General features: G+C 28.1%; 1 protein-coding gene across 2 annotated transcripts in view; it reads left to right on the top strand.

Annotated features, from left to right (window-relative positions):
- Positions 1–24,864, top strand: part of LOC136076853 (disintegrin and metalloproteinase domain-containing protein unc-71-like) — a 162,500-nt gene that overhangs the window by 100,324 nt on the left and 37,312 nt on the right. For both annotated transcript variants that reach the window (XM_065790460.1, XM_065790459.1), the window contains exons 18-20: positions 6,902–6,982; positions 19,086–19,139; positions 19,329–19,491. In XM_065790460.1, the coding sequence (XP_065646532.1) occupies positions 6,902–6,982; positions 19,086–19,139; positions 19,329–19,491 (298 nt within the window). The remainder of the gene's footprint in view (positions 1–6,901; positions 6,983–19,085; positions 19,140–19,328; positions 19,492–24,864) is intronic.

Below are 24,864 nucleotides of genomic sequence, written 5' to 3'. Positions count from 1 at the left end.
ATTTGTAGTTATTTAGTTCCTCTCTATTTGTATACATACACAGGTCTTGTTTTAAAGCGTTGCGCGTAGAGCGATTTATGTGATTTTATGTAAGCAGTAAGCAATTTCGGTTAAGCAACTTTTTATCATTTTTTAACTTTTAAATTATCTTTAGGCAGTAAGATAAAAGAAGTCATTAATTTTAAAATTAGTAATTAATTTTGACGTTTATGTAAAAATATTTGTTACAAAAGTTTAAATTACAATTATGTTTGATATAATTTTATATAATGTTTATATGTTTATATGTTATATATATATATATATATATATATGTTTGATGTAATTTTTATTTACTAATAAAAAAACTCAAATAAAATTAAAAGTTTATAATTTATTTTGTTTTTATTTTAATGTAATGATTGATTTTTTAAGCTTGAAGCAAAGATCGTAAAAACATAATTTAATTCTGATAAAAAATTTATGATTTAATTTAAAACTAATTTAATAAAATTTTATAGTTTTATTCTGATAAAAAAATATGTAATTTAATTTAGATTTTAAAAATACATAATTTAATTTTGATTTAAAAAATATATTTAAGCATATTAAAATTAGTGCTTATTAATGTTATTGCTTATTTATTTAATTATTAATGTTAATGCTTGGGTTTAACTTAACTGTCAAATTTATTTAAAAATATTATTTAATATTATTCAATATTGGAACTTTATTTGTTCTTAAAAAAAATTAGCTCATTTTTATGGCAAATGAATTTTCTTGTTTTACTTCCTAAACATTTTTTTTTTTTTTTTAATCAAAGTTAAAAGTTAAATAAATGGCTGTATCAAAAATTTGCACAAAATGTAAGTTAATCTTTTTTTTTTATTACTTAAGTTATGCGATAGTTTTAAGTCATGCAATAATTTTAATAATAAAATAATAAACTAATACACATTTAATAAATAAATTAATGTAATTTTTTTATTTGTTACTTACTAATTTTTTTAAATAATATGTAGTTGTAAAGCCGCAATTAGAAATTTAAAAGATACTCATTTTAAAAATTCTAAAGTTTAACATATTTTAATTAATTTATGCAAATGTCGATAAAAGAAAGAAATTTGTTAATATCAAACATTTTTAAAAATGCAATATTAAATTCAATTATTTAATATCAAAAGAAAAAAAAAAAGTAAAATGAACATTTCCTTATAGTGATAACAAAAAAGTTGGTAAATAGTTTAAATTAAATAACAGTAATTTGAAAAAGTTAATGTCTTTCAAAAATAAAAAAACTTTATGATGTCAATATTGCGTTAAGCTAATGCATTAAGCATTTTTTATTTAGAACAAGGCCTGCATACACAGGGCTCAATTCAAAATTTGGTTGGACAAAATTTGACTTAAATATTTCATTGCAGATTTTTGTTTTTTAATAAAATAGTTTTTATTTAATGTTGTATATTTTTTTAAATTAATTTACATTTTTATGCTGTAACTGATAACACCTATTATTATTATTATTTTTTTTTTCAATAACTTAATTTTTCAATTATTAAAGTAATTTTAACTTTGAGTTTATTTAGTTTTACTTTAAAGCTAATTTATTTTCTTTTTGTAAGGTTTTGTTGTGCTTATTCTTTAATTTTTTTCAATTTTTAAGGTTGTTTTTTTTGAGCGCATTTCTGAAAGGTTTAAAACATCAAACAGTCATGGTCAAGTAGTAAACAAAAAAAAACAATTAGAGTAGTCTGCAATAGCATTTGATTGCTACCATTTCTGTCCAAGCTTTATTATGTAGAATTTAATTCCCATCAGTCAAAATGCTCGATTACTTTGTAAATGAATCGGACAGTCTGAAGTTTTAGCTGGACAATGTCCGATGTCTGACCATTAAATTGAGCCGTGCATGCATACATACATACACACATACATACTTACATACATACATACATACATACATACATACATACATACATACATACATACATACATACATACATACATACATACATACATACATACATACATACATGCATAGAGCAGCAGTTGCCTCAGAAACATAAGATCCATGGTTTAAAAAATAAATAAATAAAGTAATTATATCTATATCAACCCTCGGAATTAGGAAAATTGAGGTTGGCAATAACTTGCCAACCTCAATCTTTTTAAGGTCAGCATCAGGTCGGCAAATAAAATTTGATACAAAGGTCTTACCGTAAAACATCAAAATGAGGTCAGCAATTTTTTGCTGACCTCAAACACTTTTAGGTTGGCATTGCCTAATGCTGACCCTAATTCCGAGGGTTGTATCTATCTATCTATCTATCTATCTATCTATCTATCTATATATATATATATATATATATATATATATATATATATATATATATATATATATATATATATATGTATATATATATATATATATATATATATATATATATATATATATATATATATATATATATATATATATATATGTATATATATGTGTGTGTGCGTGTGTGTGTGTATTTCCATATAGTCTGAATAGCACTAATATTTTTATTTAAATAAATAAAAATATTAGTGCTACTCAGACTATATGGAAATATATATATATATATATATATATATATATATATATATATATATATATATATATATATATATATATAATAGTAATATTTTTCAAATAAAAAACAATTTTGTTTCATCAATAACAATTGAATTTTAATCGTTTTTAAAATAGTTACCACAGTTAAATTTTTATAAAATAAATAATTACCAAGAAATTTTACAAAAGATTATATAAAATGTGTGAAGTAATTTATAATAAAAAAAATGAAATAGGAAATAAAAATGCTTTAGCTAATTTATTTGAATCATCACGAAAACATTTGATTACAAAACAATAATTCCAAGAAAGTAGTTTTATGGAAAAGGTATGTAGATGATATCTTTTGTGTCTTTAAAAACAACAATGATGCACTCACTTTACTAGAATATATAAATAAACAACATCCTATCCTAAAATTTACTAATAAAGAAGAAGTTGATCACAAAATGAACTTTGTTGACATAATGATTAACTCTGTGAATTATAAATTGGATACTTTACTGTTTCATAAAAATAACTTATACAGGTTTACTGACTAATTTGACCAGCTTCACTAATATTAATTATAAACTCATTAAATAATATCAGACTTGTTAAATATCTGATTGACAGAGGCTTCAAAATCAATAGGAACTAGGTAAGTTTTCATATAGATAGAAAGTTTGGACCCGTAAAATGGGTCATGATAGGTCTAATTCACTTATTTTTTACTTGTTTTCAATATTTTACAGGAAATGGTAGAAAGTAATGATATTCACTTAATATTTTTTTTAGCGTTGTGTGAGCATTTTATGCATGTAGCATAACGAAGTTGATATATACAAAAGTTGACTTAAATCTTTTGGCCTATAACATCAAAGCCTTTGTTTCCATGTGTGTTTGTGTTTTTTTTTTAACTATAACCTTTTAAACTTGGTTCTGTTCTATTATTTATCTTTATTTTATTTAATAATGCGACAGAGATTTAAAAAAAAAAGGTACAGTAAGCAAATATATTGAACTACCTTAGAGCGGTTAATGTATGCCAACCATATATTTGTTTCAGCATTTATTTCATTTGTTATCTCTATTTTCAAAAATTCTGGAGAGAAACCTGACTCGACTAAGTACCATCTTATTAGTATTCTTACTATCATAAGCAAGGTTTTTGAATCTTTATTTAACAAACACTTAATCTCTCATCTTGAATCTAATAACTTACTTTCATATCATCAATATGGATTTTGATCTTCTTTTTCTACTGCTAAGTTGTTAACAGTAATAATGAAGGTTTTGTCGTGCATTGTGGAGAGGCTAAGGCAATCGCTCTTAATATTTACTACTTACGGTGTGTCAGGTAACAACTTCAAGATTATTGAATTTTTCTTTACCAATCGTAGAATAAATGTTGTCTTCTATGGACAGCACTCTTCTTCATGTCTTGTAACTTCAGGAGTTCTTCAGGGCATCCCTATTGTTGGCCCTATACTTTTTCAAATTTATATAAATGATCTCCTCAAATTTTCACATCTAGATTGGCATTGGTTGCTGATGATGCTACCATTTATTTCTTTCTTGATAAGAAGCCTTAATTCTCTGATTGCTTGGAAGTGGCATTTAAACTTGAAAAGGATTTCACTTATGCTACAGCATAGGCTCTCAGTGGCTAGTAAACTTTAATTCAGATAAAACTTTATTTTCTTTGGCTTATTGTTATCGCAACAATCTTGATCTTCTTATATTAAGTCCGGATTTGAGATTTATAGAGATAGAGAATAGAATCCAGAGTAAGAAAGTGTAGAGCTCGATAAAGAGGTGCAACCTTAGCAGATGTTAATTTTGCAACAGATTTGATATATGGTTTCTGAGAAAGATTGGAAGTAAGAGTTAATCCTAGAAGATGAAAGATAGATGACTTATTAAGTACATTATCGTTCATAAATATAGGAAGGTCTAAATTATTGGGATAACGATTGGCTGAAAATAATTGAGTTTTATCTGAAATTAATTCACCAGCCACTGTGAGCCACAAACTCAAATGCCCCCTCAAAACAATTAGAGAGTGTTGGCTTCATATCATGACAAGAATAAATGGTAGTATCATCAGCGAATAATGTCATCTTAGATGTGAGAATATCTGAAAGATCATTAATGTAAATTAAAAAGAGTATAGGCCTAAGGATTGAACCTTGAGGAACCCCTGAAGTTACAGAATAAGAAGAAGGTTGCTGTCCATCGAGGACAACTTTTATACTACAATTGGAAAGGAAGGATTCAATAATCCTCAAGATATTACTAGATACACCTTAAGAAGAAATTTTATGGAGAAGACTAGCATGCCAAATTTTATCCAAAGCTTTAGAAATGTCAAGAGTGATGGCCTTAACCTCTCCACCTTTATCTGAAGCACGATAAAAGCTATCAGTTATTACTGTTATCAGCTGTAAAATGAGAAGATCCATATCGAAATCCATATTGATGATCAGAAAGTAAGTTATTAGATTCAAGATGAGAGATTAAGTGTTTGTTAATTAAAGATTCAAAAACCTTGTTTATGATAGAAACAGAAGACTAATGGGACATAGTTAGACGAATCAGATCGCTCTCTAGAATTTTTGAAAATAGAAATAACAAATACAACTTTCCAGCGTTCCTTGCATTCCTTGTTGAATAATTTTAAAAGTATAGACAACAGCTCCGGGAACACTTCTGCAAGACTATAACCGGTATGTTGACTGGGCCTTATGCTATAGAAGAGTCTAAGCAGGAAATCACTTTAGATACAGAAGCTGGAGTGATATGAATATCAAGCAATGGATCAACCTGTTTGATGGCTAAATCAGGTAGAACGCAACTAGTGGAGTTAAGAGATGATACTGATGAAAAGTTCTTAGGAAACAATTCAGCTTTGTCTTTAGATGAGGTGACAAAATCTGAATCATACAAAAGAGGTGGAATTACAATTTTGCCCTTATTATTGATACTATAAAAAAATCTCCAGAAGTCACGAGAGCCTAATTTTTGTGATAAAATACAAGATTTCATGACCTGAGAATAGCGGGCTTTAATGTTAGACAAAACCATCTTCTAGGTTTAACTCTTATTTTCAATATTCCTTAGAAACCATATATCAATTTAATTGTAAAATTAGCATCTGTTAAGATTGCATCTCTTTTTTGTGCTTGCCTCTCTTATACTCATGATTCTATTCTTTCTCTCTATAAATCCCAATTCCATTCTTGTATGGAACACTGTTGCCATATCTGGGGTAGAACTTCTAATGATGCTCTTTCTCTTTTAGACAATGTGATAAAAAAGCATTGTAAATATGGTTGAACCTGCTCTTGCAGCCAACCTCCAACCATTATCACATTGTTTTAATGTTGCTTCTCTTTCTCTTTTTTATAAATACTATAATGCTCCAAAGAGTGTCTCTTGTGCCATCTACTAAAATTTGTTCTTGTGTTACTTGTTATTCAATTAAGTCTTATCCTTTTTCTGTGACTGTTCCTAAGTACTCCAAAATTTTTTATTTGTCCATTTTTTTCCTAGGACATCAGTTTTTTGGAATTTGTTTCATTCATCTTGTTTTCCTGATTCGTAAAGTTTGCAGTAGTTTAAGTCAACTGTTAATCGTTATCTTGCTCAATAAATTTCATCTTTTCTCTTCCATTAAATTCCAACTCTAATAGTGGTTGCTTGCAGCTTCGTTGGAAGTGAAGATACTGAAAAAGAAAATTGTTTAATAAAAACTATTTGTGGCTACATAACTTACTTGTACAGCTGTCAATTGCAATTTCAGCTTTAATGATTAAATCTGTCAAAATTTTCCTTATTTTTTGATTATATACATATATTGAATTTCAAAGCTAAACGTTTTAACTAAAGGTTTTTTTTAACAGCAGCATTCTTCTCTATTTTTTTTCTTGTTATTGAAGTTTTTAATTGTAGTACCATCTCTTTTTTGGTAGCAGTGTCTGTTTAAAAATATCTTTGTTAACCTTTAGATAGTGTTAATATCTAATGATCATTTAGTTGTTAATATGTTAGCTGTCGGTATTTTGTATACTTTTTTTTCAAACTTGTCTACAGTTCCATTAGGAATAATTTTATTTTAACATATCATAATCTTTTTAATACTTTGCTCTTTATTAAAACCTTTTATGTTATGATGATGAGTTAGAAAATATTAGCAGCAGATGCAGTTGCTTGTGTTGTAAAAGTTTACACTATTGTTTAATACTATAATTTGTTTTTTATTTTTCCTTCGTTGCTTTAATTTTGTAATTAGGCTTTAAATATTAAATTTGTCCTAACTTTAATACCTTTCGTTTCTAGTTCAAGAAGCAAGGTACTTTATGTCGGGAGGCTGATGGAGAATGCGACTTACCAGAATATTGTGAAGGAGACAAAGCAACTGTATACTTTTATATACTTTTATTTTTTTTTTATTTATTAGGATATAATGTGTAATAATAAGAATATTTATATAGCTTTACAGTAATAAGCTGTTATTAAATTTAGTACATGCATTTCTTTCATTTTCATATATAGTAAACTCTATTATAAACTTGAAAAAATTAACTTCATATAAACATTTCTATGGGACTAGAAGTGATATATATATATATATATATACACACATTATTTTAAAATTATTTTTTTCCAATACCAAAAAAAAGGTTTTGGATATATTAAAAAGGTATGCCTAAAGTTTTCAACGTTATTAATAACACCTTATGTTTTGTTTAGAACTTTTCCTGCTGACTTTTTTAAACTATTTAATTAATTGGAATTAAATTTAACGTTTACTTATTTTTATATATTACTGTTTATTCATTCAAATACATTACAAAATTAACTGAGGTGACTTTTTTTCATGAAAGGTACACATAACATAAGTGGACTTGCTCTTGTATTGTGAACCTACAAATCATTGTAGTAGGACTGTGTCTTCACTACAAACATTATGATGGTTCCTGCTCAAATAAAATTATGTACAAGAAACAATCAAATCTCATGCATTACCAAAGCTCAATATTACTTTTTATGAGACTTGTCATTCAGATAAATCACTTCTTTTTCATCTACATCTAGCTCCTATTTGGCTAGTGTTTTTTTTTTGTTTGTTTGTTTTTTTAAATTTCAATTGTTTTTATTCTTTTTTCCTCCATTTTTTGCTGATTAGTTTAAAAAATGTGCTACTTTTCTTGACCATAATATTTTAAATATTGGTCAAAGGCATAGAAGTTAGTTTGTTAGAGTTGCATTTCTTACATTTCCTGTTTAAAGGTGTGAAATTAATAGTAAACTAGATGTCAAGACCTGTATGATATGGGTCAGGTTATTCTGTTCTTCACCAGGCTGTTTCTAAACTTGTTCTTAATTTGGTCTCTTTACGTCAATAATTTTTCGTAATTGGCAAAAACTTATTTGATTTAAAATTTTTGGCTTCAAAACAATGCTTAATTACATAAAAGTTTTTATCGTGTAAAAAATATTAATTTTTTTTTTTCATTAACAAAGAAGACTATTTTGATAAAAGCTTTTCTGTAAAAAAAACTCTTTACAATATTTTTCAATAAGGTTGTTTTTAATGCCGATTTTGGCAACCAAATTATAGCTGTTGTTTGTGTCTAAAGTCATTACTTCATGCAAATGAAAACCATCTATATCGTAATTACTGAAGGTGATAAAAATATAAATGGTAATAAAGTACAAAAATTTAACAGAATTATAAAAAAATAAAGCAAAAATGGCCAATATACCTATACAAAATAATAATTCCAAAGAGATTTCGAATTCCAAAATATATAGAAATTTATGTGAGAAACAAAACACATATTTTTCTTTCGATAAAATAAAAATATAAACATAAAAAGTTACAAAAAAATATATTTAACATAAAAAAAGTATCAAAAATACTTATGAAAGTAATTTGAATCAAAATATTGTTCCATTATTATATAGTCATATTAATTGTAATTGTATGAAGATTATGAAAACTTTGTTTTGGCTTTTAGAAATTGATCAACATTCAGAACATTTCTTAAATTCTGCTATGTAGGAACTTTCAAAAATCAGTAATAACAGAAGGAATTCAAAATATAAGAAAACACTTTTTACACATTAATGTGTTATGTACTCTGTTTATTTATTTGAAAACTCAAAAATGTGACTAAACAGATAGCAAATAAGAAACTTCTTTTGTTAAGCTGTTTTTCTTATGTGAAAGTTTCAATATTTGTTGTTGCAACTTTGGATTATAAACTTATTTTGAAAAAGCAATGGTAAAAATAAATAATCAATAAATATGACAAAACTTTTTTTTATTTGAAAACTAAATTTTTGGCTTTAAGTAAATGATTATATGTAGTCAGTTTCTGTAATGAAACTACCCAATAAACATTTTTAACAATAGACACTAGTGTGATGGTAAGCCAAGTTGTTTGTCAACAGAAAACATCACAATAGTAACATCACAAAATTAACAAATAGCATGGTTTTGGATGATGCTACATAGAAATGGTTGTTGTGTTAACCAAGGCTTTTTAAGATGAACACCAATTTTATCAAATGTTTGACCCTGACTTTTTATTAATTGTCAATGAGTATCATCAATAAAAGTGTCTTATTTCAATGATTTAACTTGGTAGCATTAAAATTAATTGGAAAAATTGAAAATCATCACATTACCAATCCTCGGAGTTAGGAAAATTGAGGTTGGCAATAATTTGTCGACCTCAATCTTTTAGAGGTCCGCATCAGATTGGGAAAAAAAATTTGATAGAAAGGTCTTACCATAAAACATCGAAACAAAGTCGGCAATTTTTTGCCGACCTCAATTACTTTAAGGTCAGCAGTTAGATCGGCATTGCCGAATGCCGACCCTTATTCTGAGGGTTAAATTACTTTATGAACAAAAATAATTTTCGAAAAAAAAAGAAAATTCAGAAGTCCTAAATGTCTTTATTAAAACAAAAAGTCATTTACAACTTAGGAGCCATGTCTTGTTCTCTTCCCAGCATCCTCTCTTTCTCTGGTGCCATTTTGGGTGCCAACCCTTATCAAATGATGGATTATCTTCCCCATATATACACCATTAATAGAAAGCCTACTGTAATAGTGGTGTGGTGTAGTGGTAGTGGTGTATTGGTAAATCCCCACCACGTCCCTGGTAGTACCGCGCTCAACTTGTTTCTCCGCACAGCGGCCTTGTTCGTCGAGGTTCGTGTTTCGGAATTATAGAGTTGAGAGAGGGTTATAACCACTATTAAGTAGCCTCCTCATCTGTAGTGGCCTTCTTGGGCTTGAGGAGGTAAATAACAAAAAAAAAAAAAAAAAATAGAGGACCCAGATAGTGGAAGCAATATACTAAAAATCTATATCAAGTTGAATCTGAAAAAGTAATATATATATATATATATATATATATATATATATATATATATATATATATATATATATATATATATATATATATATATACATATATATATATAAATATAAAGATACATATATATAAATGTAAAGATACACACATATATATATATATATATATATATATATATATATATATATATATATATATATATATATATATATGTATATATATATATATATGTATATATATATACATATATATTAACGAAGAAAAAACAACTTTTTCTATGGTACTTTAAGTTTCATGCCTATACGGCAATCATCAGCCATTGAATTTATATATATATATATATATATATATATATATATATATATATATATATATATATATATATATATATGTATTTTTTTTTTTTAAATATCTTCGCTTCAACAAGGCTGCAAGAAACCATTTATTAGAGTTGAAAGTTACTGGAAGAGAAAAGATGAAGATTGTAGAGCAAGATAACAATGATATACTACTTAAAAGATTGCAAATTATATAAATCAGGGAAGCTAGATAAAGGAAGCGAGTTCCAAAGAACTAATGCTCGAGGTATAAAATAGCAGGAATAAGAGTTTTTGGAGCACTTAAAAAAAAGTCATAGAAAAAACACAATATAGAATTTTAGTAGATGGCATAAGAGAGGATAGCTCTTTAGATCAATGTCCATTATAGTATTTGTAGAAAAGAGAAAGAAAAGCAATGTTACGGCAATGTGATAATGGTTAGAGGTTGGCTGCAAGAGCAGGTCCAACTATGTTTGCAATGCATTTTTGCACCTTGTCTAAAAGAGAAAGGGCATCATCAGAAGATCCGCCCCAGATATGGCAACAGTATACCATACTGGATTTGATATTTATAGAGATAGAGAATAGCATCTGGAATAAGAAAGTATTGAGCTTGATAAAAAGATGCAACCTTAGCAGTTGCTTATTTTGCAACAGATTTGATTAATGGTTTCCAAGAAAGATCGAAGGTAAGAGTTAATCCTAGAAGATGAAAGGTAGATGACTCATTGAGTACATTACTGTTCATAAATAAAGGAAGATCTAACTTATTGTGTAATTGACTTTTATCTGAATTAAAATTCACCAGCCACTGTGAGCCCCATGTTGTAGTAGAAGTGAGATCCTTTTCAAGCTCAAATGCCCCCTCCAAACAATCAGAGAGCGTTGGCTTCTTATCATGACAAGAATAAATGGTAGCAAGCAATGCCACCTTAGATGTAAAAATATCTGAAACATCATTAATGTAAATTATAAAGAGTATAGAGCCAAGGATTGAACCTTGAGGAACCCTTGAAGTTACAGAATAAGAAGAAGAGTGCTGTCCATTGAGGACAACTTTTATACTATGATTGGAAAGAAAGGATTTAATAATCTTAAAGATGTTAACAGATACACTGTAATAGAAAGCTTAATAAGAAGACCAGCATGCTAAACTTTATCAAAAGCATTAGAAATGTCAAGATCAATTGCCTTAACCTCTCCACCTTTGTCTAATGCACAATAAAACCCATCAGTTGTTACTGTTAGCAAATCAGCTGTAGAATGTGAAGATCGAAATCCACATTGATCATCAGAAAGTAAGTTATTTGATTCAAGATGAGAGATTAAGTGTTTGTTTATTAAAGATTCAAAAACCTTGCTTATAATAGGAACAGAAGACTAATGGGAGGTAGTTAGATGAATCAGATTGCTCTCCAGAATTTTTGAAAGTAGGGATAACAGATGCAGCTTTCCAGCAGGCTGAAAAACAAGACTCTGATTAAGCACTTGTTGTACAGGTCCGGGGAACACTTCTGCAAGACTATAACAGGTATGTTGACTGGGGCACAAGCTATAGAAGAGTCTAAGGAGGAAATCACTTCAGATACAGAAGCTGTAGTGATATGAATGTCAAGCAATGGATCAACCTGTTTGATGGTTAAATCAAAATCAGAACCCAACTATTGGAATCAAGAGATGATATTGATGAAAAGTTCTTAGCAAATATTTCATCTTTATCTTTAGGTGAGGTGACAAAGTCTGAACCATACAAGAGAGGTGGAATTACATTTATTATTGATACTTTAAAAGAATCTCCAGAAGTCTTGAGAGCTTATTTTTTATGACAAAATACGAGATTTCATGACCTGAGAATAGTTGGTTTTGTCGTTAGACAAAACCTTTTTATAATGGTTTCTAGCGGTAATAAACAGACATCTGTTTTCTGAAGAATTGTTTTGCTGATAGATATGGAAGTAAGGGTTTTGATCGGAATTTGCAGCAGCACAATGTGAGAAAAACATAAAGAAGAGTGAGACATGACCTGTAATTGTCGAGACGGAATAAAAGATTCCTTGTCAGCCTGAATCCATAAATTTTATGTAAGAAGCACATTTTACACAAGGAAGATGAAATACTTCTACCCAAGGGCCATTACAAAGAAAATGACGGAATGAGTCCCCAGGCAGCTTCAAGGTAGTTGTAAGAGGTATGATTATAAGGGGGTTCAGATGATGAAGAAGAATGAGATAATAGTTTTAGAGAGATAAAACTGTGATTAGAAGCTCCTTAGGGTGAAGGTGGAAAAACTGAGCACTGACTAGGATTAGAAGCAAGACAATAGTCCAGTAGAAAAGGTAAATGATTTGGGTTGTCTGGAAAGCGAGTTGGAAAGTTGACTAGTTGAGTTAGGAATTGAGAAAGGCAAAAGTTGTGGGCCTTAACGCCTGCAAAGTCACTGACATTAGAGCCAAGTCATTCTTTGTGATGAGAATTAAAGTCACCAACAACAACGATATTGGCTGATGGATAAGGAGAGAGGGCTTGGTCAATTTAATCAGAAATAACATCAAAAAGAGTGCAGTCTTGAGATAAAGAAGAGCGATGTAGAACTAAGAGAAAGGTGATAGAGTGAAGTGCTGCTAAACAACAGCACATAAAAGAATAGTCTGTGGATTCAAACCTAGTTTTCCGACAAATGGGTGAATTCTTATGAATGTAAATGCCCAGGCCAAATATGTGACTATTGGAGTCTTACGAATTTAAGGAAGATAACCATTAACACTTAGATCAGAAGATGAGACAGCTGAACTCAAATTAGTTTCACAAAGTGAAAGTAGGTCTGGTGAACTTTGCAAGAGATAAGACTCAACAGAAGAAAAGTTACTTCGAGGGCAACAAATATTAGTGATTGATAGGTTTAAGCAACTTAGTTATGAAGATGGTCTTTTGTGTTTTATAGTTTTTGGTACTTCATTCATATTTAAATTTGTTAAAGAACTTGACTCAAAGCATAGACAGTACTCAGTACACTGTTTAATAGCCCAAGCAATTGCCTCATTACCATTATTAAACCCTAAGGCGAAACAAAGGGCTCCAAATGTGGTCTTGACAATCCACACCTAAAGTACAAACAGGGACACCATCCATGCGCAACATGGCACTGTTAATACTTTGATATTTTTCAGCTGTTAATGGAATCAGCCTCTCTGAGAGCTACCACAGAGTTCAGGAAACCTGAATACCAGCCGGTCTCAGAAGCTTAAAACTGAGTTTTAGAGCTGTGCCCTCATTAGGATATAATAGAATGAGTTGCCTATAATAAAAACAGAGACGCAATCAAAACCCATGCATTGAGTCAAAAAGATCCAGCATTCAACATCCTTAACTGGAAACAATGTATTAAAAATACATCTGCACCAGCCTAATAGATGAAGAAGGGGTGCGAGGCTGGCCAACAGATATAATCTTTTTACCCCTAAAGTCTTTGCCTAGGAGGCCTTCTACAAGACAGTAGCATTTAACATCTGCCCAAGATGAGTATTTTTATGGAGACACCATCTCTAGCCCTTTCTGAACCAAGTGCCCTAAGGTAGGGGGTCTTTTAATTTGGAGTTGGCTTTTCCTAGCTTTTGCCTAAAAAAGCATATCCTACAAGGCAGCAGGACATGAAGCAGATTGTGCTGGGTTACATGGTTCCAGTAGTAGGATAACCTGACCTGACTTATGCTGTTTCTATTATAACAAAGGGAAGCTATAAAGGTGTAGAAATTTGCAAGTTTTTAAGCTTATACATTTTAAATTCCTTATCTTACATAATACAAATTAATCATTTAGGTCTACATGACAGTGAAAGTTTTACAATAAATCAGACTCTCAAATGAAAAAAACAGCAATTTTTAATCTTTTGGAAAATTTTTATAAATCTTCCAATAAACCAAATGACAAATTATTGCATAATAATGTAAATTTAAACCATTCCCATTAAATTGTAAAACAAATTCCTATTATAAATAATAATAATAATAAATATGATTTATTTATTTATTATTCTAATAATAAATAACAATAGTATGATTTTTTTCTTAATTTAACCATAATAATCTACAAAGCGTTAACAAAGATTTTATTCCTTTAACCTGCGGCATCAAAAAAAAGAAATTTCCTCAGCAAGTTAAAGATTGCATTTGAAGATGGTTCAATGAAGTTTATCAAATCTATAAACTTAAAAAGCACTTTTCAGTGAAAACTAACTAACGATGTCAGGAGGATATGAAAGTTAGAGTAAACATTTACATAAGCCAATAAAACATCAAATTTATCAATTATCTTTAGACCAATATAATATGCTGCTCATCAACTCTATTACCACATTCTACAAAAAATCAGAGTCTCAAATAAATAGCCTTTTAAATATGGAAAGTTATGTAAAAAAAACATAAGATTTTTAGCATAATTAAAATTTATTACTATCCAACTGCTTTATCACTTTATAAGATCATAAAACATTTTTTTAAACAAACCTACTCTCTGTCTTTTAATTCTGGTGAAAAATGAACTTAGTAAAATCAATAAATTTATTTTATCTAACAATCTCTAAGGTAAAGCTAAGCAACTCTAAAAAACTCTATTCATTATTAAAATGTATAGATTTCATAAAAGCTTTTGACTTTTCTTTTGCATGGATTACAATTTACTGATTTTGAAGCTAAAACATTAAGGTCTTTCAACTGATGCCTTGAGCTTAATAAGCAACTATTTTCATTATGAAAATAGTTGCTTTAATCTTAATAGTTGGTAAAGCATTTAATAATAATTGCTATACCTTTTAAATTTTTACAAAAGTTAAAGATGCATATTCTAACAAAGAACAAGCTAATATCGGTATACCACAGGGTTCCAGTTTAGTACCTCTTTTTTTTTTTTTTTTTTGATTTTCATTAATGATCTACCTGAATGTTTGACATCATTTGAATCAACGTTATTTGCAGATGTCACAACACTTATGACAAGTGATACCAATATAAACAATCTAATAAAAATAAACCAGTTAGCATTTAATAATTTTATTGAAAGGTGCTATGTTAATAAACTTGACATCAATTGGGATAAAACTAAAGCAATGATTTTAACAAATAAGCATTCATCTAAAATAATATTCCCACTATCAACCATATTAGGTAATAAGTTCGAAATTGAAATATTTAATAAATTTTCTTTGTTTGGTGTCATTATAAACAGTAAATTATATTTACTGAACACATAAAAGAGATAAAAACTTATTCTCAATAACTAGTATATTTGGTCTAGCCTTCAAAGTTCATTTACAATTCTTCAAAACGTTTGTTCTATTTAACTTTGATTACTAACTTTGATTTGAAACATTCAAATATTTGATTTGATTGAAACTTTGATTTGAAACATTCATTCTGCCTAACTTTGATTACTACTTAACTTTGATTACTATATATGCAATAATCTACTGGGAAGTACTACTAACAAAAACTAAGTGAATACAAAAAATTATTTGTTGTAACAGAAGATGTTTTAATTTTTTATGTAGCTACATAAAAAAATTAAAAGTACAATAAAAGCAATCAGCTAATGTAATAAGTCAAGTAAAAGTGAGTACAACTATATATATATATATATATATATATATATATATATATATATATATATATATATATATATATATATATATATATATATATTTATATATATATATATATATATATATATATATTTATATATATATATATATATATATATATATATACACTAGCTGATCTGACCCGTAAAAATACAGGTCTTTGTGAGTATTCCAAAGTGGCCTTTTCTAAACTTTTTTGTAAGATATTTTTTTTGTTTATTAGTGAAATTTAGGGTTGCATAATTTATGGACGATCCCTAATCTAAAAGTTCTAATGGGGGTGTGGTAAAATAGTTGTAACTCTAAATTTCTTTTTAATTTAATATTGTTTAGTAAACGATAGAAAAATTATTCACTCAAACAATTGCTTTCTGAGCAACCATAAAAGAATTAGCATACGCAGAGCTTATTCAAAGCTTTATAAAAAACTTATTCATTTTGAAAGAAAAATTCTGAACTTATGCACTAAAAATTTAAAAAAATTGTCTCTTAAGTATGTTAAATTCACAGATTTATCTAATTGAATACGTAAGCACTCAACATAAATAATTTCAAACTTTTATGACAAAGAAACATTTCTAGAAAGTTATGTCTCTAGTAAAACTTTAACCCTCTAATTAAAATAATCTTTATTTTGCAAAGCAATTGAGGACCAATAAAATGGGTCATGGGGAGCTAGGTATGTCAAATAAATTATCTTAATCTGTTTTTCAGCATAAAACAAAAACATAAAAAACTCATATGTGAAGTACTTGGCATAAGGACCGATAAGTTTAGATAATTTAATACAAAGTGATAGTAAACTGCAAAATAATGTAGCAACATGAAAATTATTCAAAACACTAATTACAACATTTTGATTTATTTAATTTAAATAAATTTGCAATTTATTTAAACAGCTTGTAGGAAATAGTATGAAGATTGATGATTCTTCTTCTTCGCCTTTAAAAAATAATTAACAATTTAAAGACTTTTAAATTAAATAAACCTGAAAATGAAAAAAATCATTGATAATACTGAATGTACATTTATATGTATTGTTAATTCATTTGAGAAATTAAAAATACAAAAATTTGTAATGAAAATGCATATTAAATAATCAATAAGGCACTTACTTTTTGAGATTTTTTTTGTGAAAGTCTCAATTATTTGGTTGGAAGGGTGGCAATACTCTTTTTTTTTAAAAATTCATTTTTATCAAAATGATTAAAGATAAAAATTCACACAGAGGTAAAAAAATTAGACATTTTTTCAATATATATTTCTTGGCTTTTAGTGAATCGTGAATTTGAGAAAGTTTCAGTAATGAAGCTACTTAATAATCATTTTTAACAGTAGACACCAACATGAAGGTAAGCCAAGCTGTCTATCAATACATCACAGCAACAACCTTACACGATGACAAACAATAGCACCTTTGGTGTCAGTTGGAATTTTGTTGTTTCAGATATATTTAAAACCTGTTGATGAACTTAACTTTAGTATTGTCTAAAAAAAAATTCAGTTTAAGAAAAACAAACTTTTTTTAAACATATTTGTGCCTAAGCTTTAACACCATCCATTTTTTGCAAAATATTTTCATTTGACAAACATAAACACACTTAAGTTTGGTTGAAAGTGTTATCTGATACATCAAAAAAATCCTGGCTACGCTACTGAATTCACTTAGCATAAAATATTTGTTAGTACACATAACTCAAAATATTTAGACATGTTTTCATAATAATGAAAGAAGCTAGACAACACAACCTAGCTCTACACTTGTAGCACTGCTTGGCACTAAACGCTACCACAATTTAGTAACACCACTTGACATTAAGTGCCAAATAACACCGCTAATTAGTAACACTGCTTGGCTGGCAAGGATCACTATCTTGAGCTACATTTTGTCAAATAAAACCACTTTTCACATGAAAACAACTTAATATAAACTTAAGCACATAAACAAACATATTTAAACATGTATAAACACATACATATAACACATACATATTTATACATGTATAGCAAAAAAAAAAACATATACAAAACATCAAAAACACATTAACATACTTGTCAATATTATAAATTAGGAATATTTGTAAATACAACATTGTTTGTGTAATATTTGTTTAATGACATACCTTGTAATGCATGTTTATTAACTTTGAAAAACAAACTATTAAACGATCTTATTTTTGAACATGCAAAATATAATTAGCCATGTGAAAAACAAGGCTTTTTGAGATAAACACCAACTTTATCAAATGTTTGACCTTGACTTTCATTTAAGGTCATTGAGTATGCTAACCTAACGTGACACTGACGACGTCTAGGTATAAAAGGTAAATTTGAATCTGATGGAGCTAATTGACCTCTAGGAATAAATACCCTGTTACCAGCTGATACACCTGTTAGAACCTCACCATTAATTTAATTATTGTGTAGTGCATGCATCATCAAGCAGGTTCCATTACAAAGTCAACCTTTGAGATCTAAATTTCGAAGTAGCATTATAACAGCACCAATTTTCAATTTTAGGCAATAAACCTCCAACCATTATCACATCGTTGTCGACTAAAATTCATTCTTGTGTTACTCGTCATTCAATTAAGTCTCATCCTTTTTCTGTGACTGTTCTTAAGTGCTCCAAAAACTCTTATTCGTCTAGTTTTTTTTCCTCAAGCATCAGTTCTTTGGAATTCGCTTCCTTCATCTTGGTTTCCTGATTCATATAATTTGCAATCCTTTAAGTTGTCTGTCAATCGTTATCTTGCTCTACAATCTTCATCTTTACTCTTCCAGTAACTTCCAATTCTAATTAGTGGTTGCTTGCAGCCTTGTTGAAAGTTTAGTTAGCGTGAAAAGTTTAGTTCAAGTGAAAACTGACATTTGATCTCATTGCAACACAATTTTGTATTTATATATATATCTATATATATCTATATATATATATATATATATATATATATATATATATATATATATATATATATATATATATATATATATATATATATATATATATATATATATTATATATATATATATATATATATATATATATATTTATATATATATATTTACTTTTATAAACATGATTAGTACAAAAAATTTTTTTTCATCAAGGTTAAATTTATTATTCAATGTTTCCTTAAACATATATAGTTTCATTAACTTAATTAGTTTTTTTTTTAGTGTCCAGATAATAAAAGTGTTCAAAATGTTGTTCCTTGCGATTTTTCAGCGAAGGTAGTTTGAGATTTTTATTATTCTAATGATATATATTCTAAATATAATTTTTTATCTCATTTGTAAACAGTGTAAATGTAACTTAAACTAAACTTAGTGAATAAATAAAATACTATGTTTTTTATGAGTATTAACTAATTTTTATATACCCGTTAAAGAAAAAAACATGCAGCCCAATTATGTTTTCAGATTTTTCATGGAATTACTGAAGACACTTACAATTCAGTTACAAATTCAGTTTCAAGACTTTCTCCTCCTATAACTGCTCAACACCTAAATGTGTTACCCAAGCTATGGAATAAAGAAGGTCTATGTCTAAAACTTAAGTTCTTTGGCTGCAGTTCAGAGGAAGGTTGTTAAAATTATTTATATTTTTCTTAATAATATGATTAATTGATTTGAACAAGCATGGTATATTACTATACTACCATAAGGTTGTATCTATGTTTGTTATTTTTTTTCTGTCAATATAAATAGCAAGATATGTTAAATGAATAAACATACATACATAGGTACATACATATTTAAATGCATTAAATATTCATACATACATAAATACATACATTCATGTATACATACATACATACATACATACATACATACATACATACATACATACATACATACATACATACATACATACATACATACATACATACATACATACATACATACATGCATACATACATACATACATACATACATACATGCATACATACATATATAAATGGTGTTATAAAATTGTTTAAATAGGTACCTTAAATAATTAATTTTTTTAATTCAGTTCAATATTGATAAGCTTTACCTTTCAATTTCGAAATGACTTCCTCAAGTTTCTATAAGACATGCAAAACAATTCACCAAAATTTCTGATAAATCAATCAAAATGACTTACCATATCAGGTAATCTTTACGTTTTTTAGGAAATAGTATGTGGACTAGAGTATTATTAGACCCGAATTTATTAGTTTCAACAAAGATTGAACTATGCAAATTATTTGGTAGTTTCAACATAGTCAAATTATGCAAAGTAATTTATCTCTTTACCTTATATAATATTGCCCAAGATTATGGTCTTAAATTTTACTGGTCTATATAGAAAAAGATGGTCTTAGCTGTGTCTATATTGTATGCAGTCCACAATTAAAAATATTAAAGAGAAATCTAATCAAAACTATTACTTCTCATAATAAAAATATTCTACATAATAGTCATGAATGTACCAATCAATTATGCCATTGCCAATAAACCATCTTGATCCTTTCTAATGAAAAATGAGAAACAAAACACTATATATATAATTGAAATGTATAAATTCACCAAAAAGTAGGATTTTATTACATTAGGCTTTCTTTGACAACTTTTAAAGACTGAGAATATAAAACATAAAAACTCCACTACCAACTCCACTGAATTTTTGAAATTTGTATGCAAAAATATAGGGTTTAGAACAAGTTTAAACTTGTATGAATTAATTTACTTATATACATACTAATATCACCAAAGCTATTTTTAAATATTGAAAATAATTACAGATTAAAAGAAAAAGGCAATACCTTCAACAAAATATATAAACTATGTTAGTGTATTAGTTCACAAAAATGTAAATTATATTTATGTATTTTACAAACAAAGTGCTTAATGTTCTTAAAAAACAGTGCAATAATAAATTAGTAAAAACACTTATTTAATTTTTTTCTTCAATGATTTGTTTCACCATCAATAAGTTCATCAAGAACCTTCCTGATTAACCTACTGATGGTGAAAGAAATTGTTCAAGAAATCAATTAGATAAGTGTTTTTATTGTTTTATATATATAGATATATATACACATAAATCAAAGTATAGTGTCCTCAAGCATGCTTTACTTAAATTTAAGAACTGGTGGCCAAATAAAATTCAGATGTCTTTGCAATACTTTTAGATTACTTTCTGAAAATGTATTGAAATGATATTTAAGAACAAAAGGCAGATGTAACTTTTAGATAAATCTAATAATTATTGTTTTGTTATCTTGATTCATAAGGAAAAAAAACAAAAATTAAGTCAGATATCCCCAAAATTTTTGATTCAAAAAAAATAATAATCAGTCAGATGTTCACAGCGTTTCTGTGCTATATATATATATATATATATATATATATATATATATATATATATATATATATATATATATATATATATATATATATATATATATATATATATATATATATATATATATATATATATATATATATATATATATATATATATATATATAAATATATATATATATATATATATATATATATATATATATATATATATATATATATATATATGTATGTATGTATACATACATACATATATATATATATATATATATATATATATATATATATATATATATATATATATATATATATATGTATGTATGTATACATACATACATATATATATATATATATATATATATATATATATATATATATATATATATATATATATATACATACACAGTGGTGGAAAAACTAATATCTTAAAATTTCAAAAAAAGCGTTTTATAGCATTTGATGTTAACTGATATCAACTTTTATGTTTTTATAAACTATATTGTTAAAAATTATATTTTTTTAAAAAATTATGATGTTTTTTTTAAATTTTTTTTATGTTACAAATGATTTTGTTTAAAGTAGCTGGTAATTTACTGGAAAAAATGATAAATACAGTAATGGTTAATTTGATTGTATTTTTGAATAATCAAGAAAATTCAATGTTTATAAGACATTGTATTAATAAGAAAGAATAAAAAGTTCAAAAATATCTTGACCAAGAGGTAATCCACTGTTATTCAGAGTGGTAGTCCTCTTATCAAATATATAATATCAGATTGAGCAATTTGTAAATCATTGATGATTATGACCACACCTTATTCAACCGACCAACTTGCAGCTCTAGCAGCCAACTGGCCAGGCCTTGGTCAAGGTAACCATTCAGCTGCTTCTCAAAAGCTTGATGCTACCATATCAAAATAATAGCCACAGTCAGCATTCTTCTCACCCACGTATCTGTTCTTGAAACTGAAAATATTACTCTAAAAGCAAATCTTTTTCAACAGCCAAAGTCAGCATTTCTGAGCTTGACCACAACTCTTAACTGGGCAAACGCAGTCAAGCACGGTTCAGAAGCCAATAAAGCAATTATCACAGCAGTCAACGAAAATGCCAAAATTGTATAAACAAAATCAATAAGAGCTATAGTTACTTGTCTTCCAAAATCTTCTGACAATAATCAGATGCTAATTTCAGTTCAAAGTATGCTCAAAAAATTAAACTATAATGTTGCTTTTAAAGTTGTTGGGCATTTCACAAAAAAGATCAACAACAACACCAGATTAACTACAATAGCAGCTGAACCAAATGAATTGATCGTCATTGAGTTTGACTCGAATGAGCACCGCAATGATCTTTTATTTAATGCAAAGCAACTTGCCTCGATAGATGAATTAAAATCTGTCTACATTTGCCCAGACCGAACAAGAAACTTTCAACAAAAAGCATGCTACAGAAAATTCAGCATTATTGGCAAAAGATTTGCTTGACAAACATTTTCAATTTGTTATCCGCAGCAAAAAAATCAAATGCATTGATTTTTCTCTCTTTCTTTGATATTGACTGTTTTTTCAAAACACTCAACTTCAATGGAAAAGAGAGGAACCCATTCCTCAAATGGAAATCAGCTGCTGAAGGTATTCAGTTGCACTCAACATCTCACTAGTTCAACATTCTTTAACAAGGCCAGCTCTTCCATCAAATTATCTCATCTTTCATGCTTCTAAACCAATGCAAACTCCCTCAATCCAATAAAACTCATCGAACTGTCCTTACTTGCAGAAAACAACTCTTTTGACATTATTTCTATCACCGAGACATTGTTCAATGACCAATCAACTCCCTCTCTTCAGAACTACAACCTCTATCATTCAGACCGTTGCAACCAAACAGTAAAATCATCTCAAACCAATTAGAGGAATCCCTACTACACAAAGATTTTATTCATTACTATTCAGAACAATTATGGGTTGAACTAAAGCTTCTGAATGAAACTCTGCTCCTAGGCTGCATTTATAGACCTCCATCCTCCAGTATCGAAGCCTTCTCAGAGATTTCAAGTGCTATTTTCCATGCCAAAACTTTATTATCGACTAAAAAATACAATGGTATCATCATTGCCAGTGACTTCAATTTCCCAGAGATTACTTGGACTTCGAATTCAGTCTTTTTCTCTAGTAAAATTGGTCTTAGTTCTTTATTTGTCTCTCTTCTTCAAGATTGTCATTTTCACCAAATCGTCACTGTCCCTACTTTCAAACCTGCTAATCGCCCTATGACAAACACTCTTGATCTCATGATATGTGACTCTCCATATCGTGCTAGCGAAATCAACTTCGGTCCTCCACTTGGTTTGTCTGATCAATATCATTGCTCTATCACCTGGTATTACAAACTGGCTTCCAGCATATAATTATCACATTTTAACAGCTCTAAATTTATATAGAAGCATGGTAACTAAGAAAAAATCAACAAAGAATTCAATAAGTTTGACTGATCATCTATTTTTAAAGACTTAAACGTAGAACAATGTTACCAACTTTGGCTCAACAAATACAATGAATGTTGTCTTCATATTATCCATCATATGCCGAACAAACCATCCCCCAAAAAACAACCATGGATGACAAAAGAACTATTATCTCTTATTCGTCTTAAAAAAACCGATCTGGACTCGCAACATCAGTTCAAAATGGAAAATCACATCACTAGTTAGGGAATAAAGAGAAACTAGAAAGTTTGTTAAAAAATTAAGTCGTTCTTCTCTGAAATCTTTTAAAATTGCCCTTGCCAATGATAAGCGTAACCCTAAAAGACTGTTTTCATACATAAATAGTAAACCCTCTGTAATAAATCAGATCTCATCTATGCGAATCACCAGTTTCAGTGAGATCATTAGCTCTGACAAAATTTTAAGAGCCAACTCACTTAACAATCAATTTCAATCAGTTTTCAGCAAAGAGCCATCCAATGACAATCTTCCCTATTTTGATCGTAGAACTAACACAATCCTCAATAGCATATCTTTCGATACTCTGGCCACTCTTATGAAACTCTCAGCACTAGATATATCTAAATCACTTGGTGTAGATGTCAGTCCTCACATTTTACGCTTTTGTTCTACCTCAATGTCTTCTCCACTTACTCTCATCTTTCAAAAGTCATTTGACAATGGTGAAATTCCAAGCTCATGGTCCAAAGCAAATGTAATACCTTTATTTAAGAAGGGCTTTAGAATCAACCCATCAAACTACAAACCAATATCCCTCACCTCGATTCCGTGTAAAATAATGGAGAAATTAGTTAAGAAGGCAATCATGCAGCACCTAAAATAAAACAATTGTTTATCAAATAGTCAACGCGGATTTATAGAGAAAAAAGCATGCATTACAAATCTCCTTGAAACAATGGACTTCTTGACTGGAAATATAGCCAGAAAGCTACCAGTTGGCGTCATATTTCTGGATTTTGTTAAAGCATTTGACAAAGTCCCACATCAACAAATGCTTTACAAATTAAATATGTATGGAATCGAAGGCAATCCTCTCAATTGGATAAAAGCTTTTCTACTCAACAGGTCTCAACGAGTCATCCTTGGCAATACTCAATTGAATTGGTTACTTGTGATAAG

Source organism: Hydra vulgaris, chromosome 02 (genome assembly GCF_038396675.1).
Source record: "Hydra vulgaris chromosome 02, alternate assembly HydraT2T_AEP".
In the NCBI taxonomy this organism is placed as follows: Eukaryota; Metazoa; Cnidaria; class Hydrozoa; order Anthoathecata; family Hydridae; genus Hydra; species Hydra vulgaris.
Note: the sequence above shows the minus strand (reverse complement) of the source record. Positions and strands in the feature narration are given on the sequence as shown.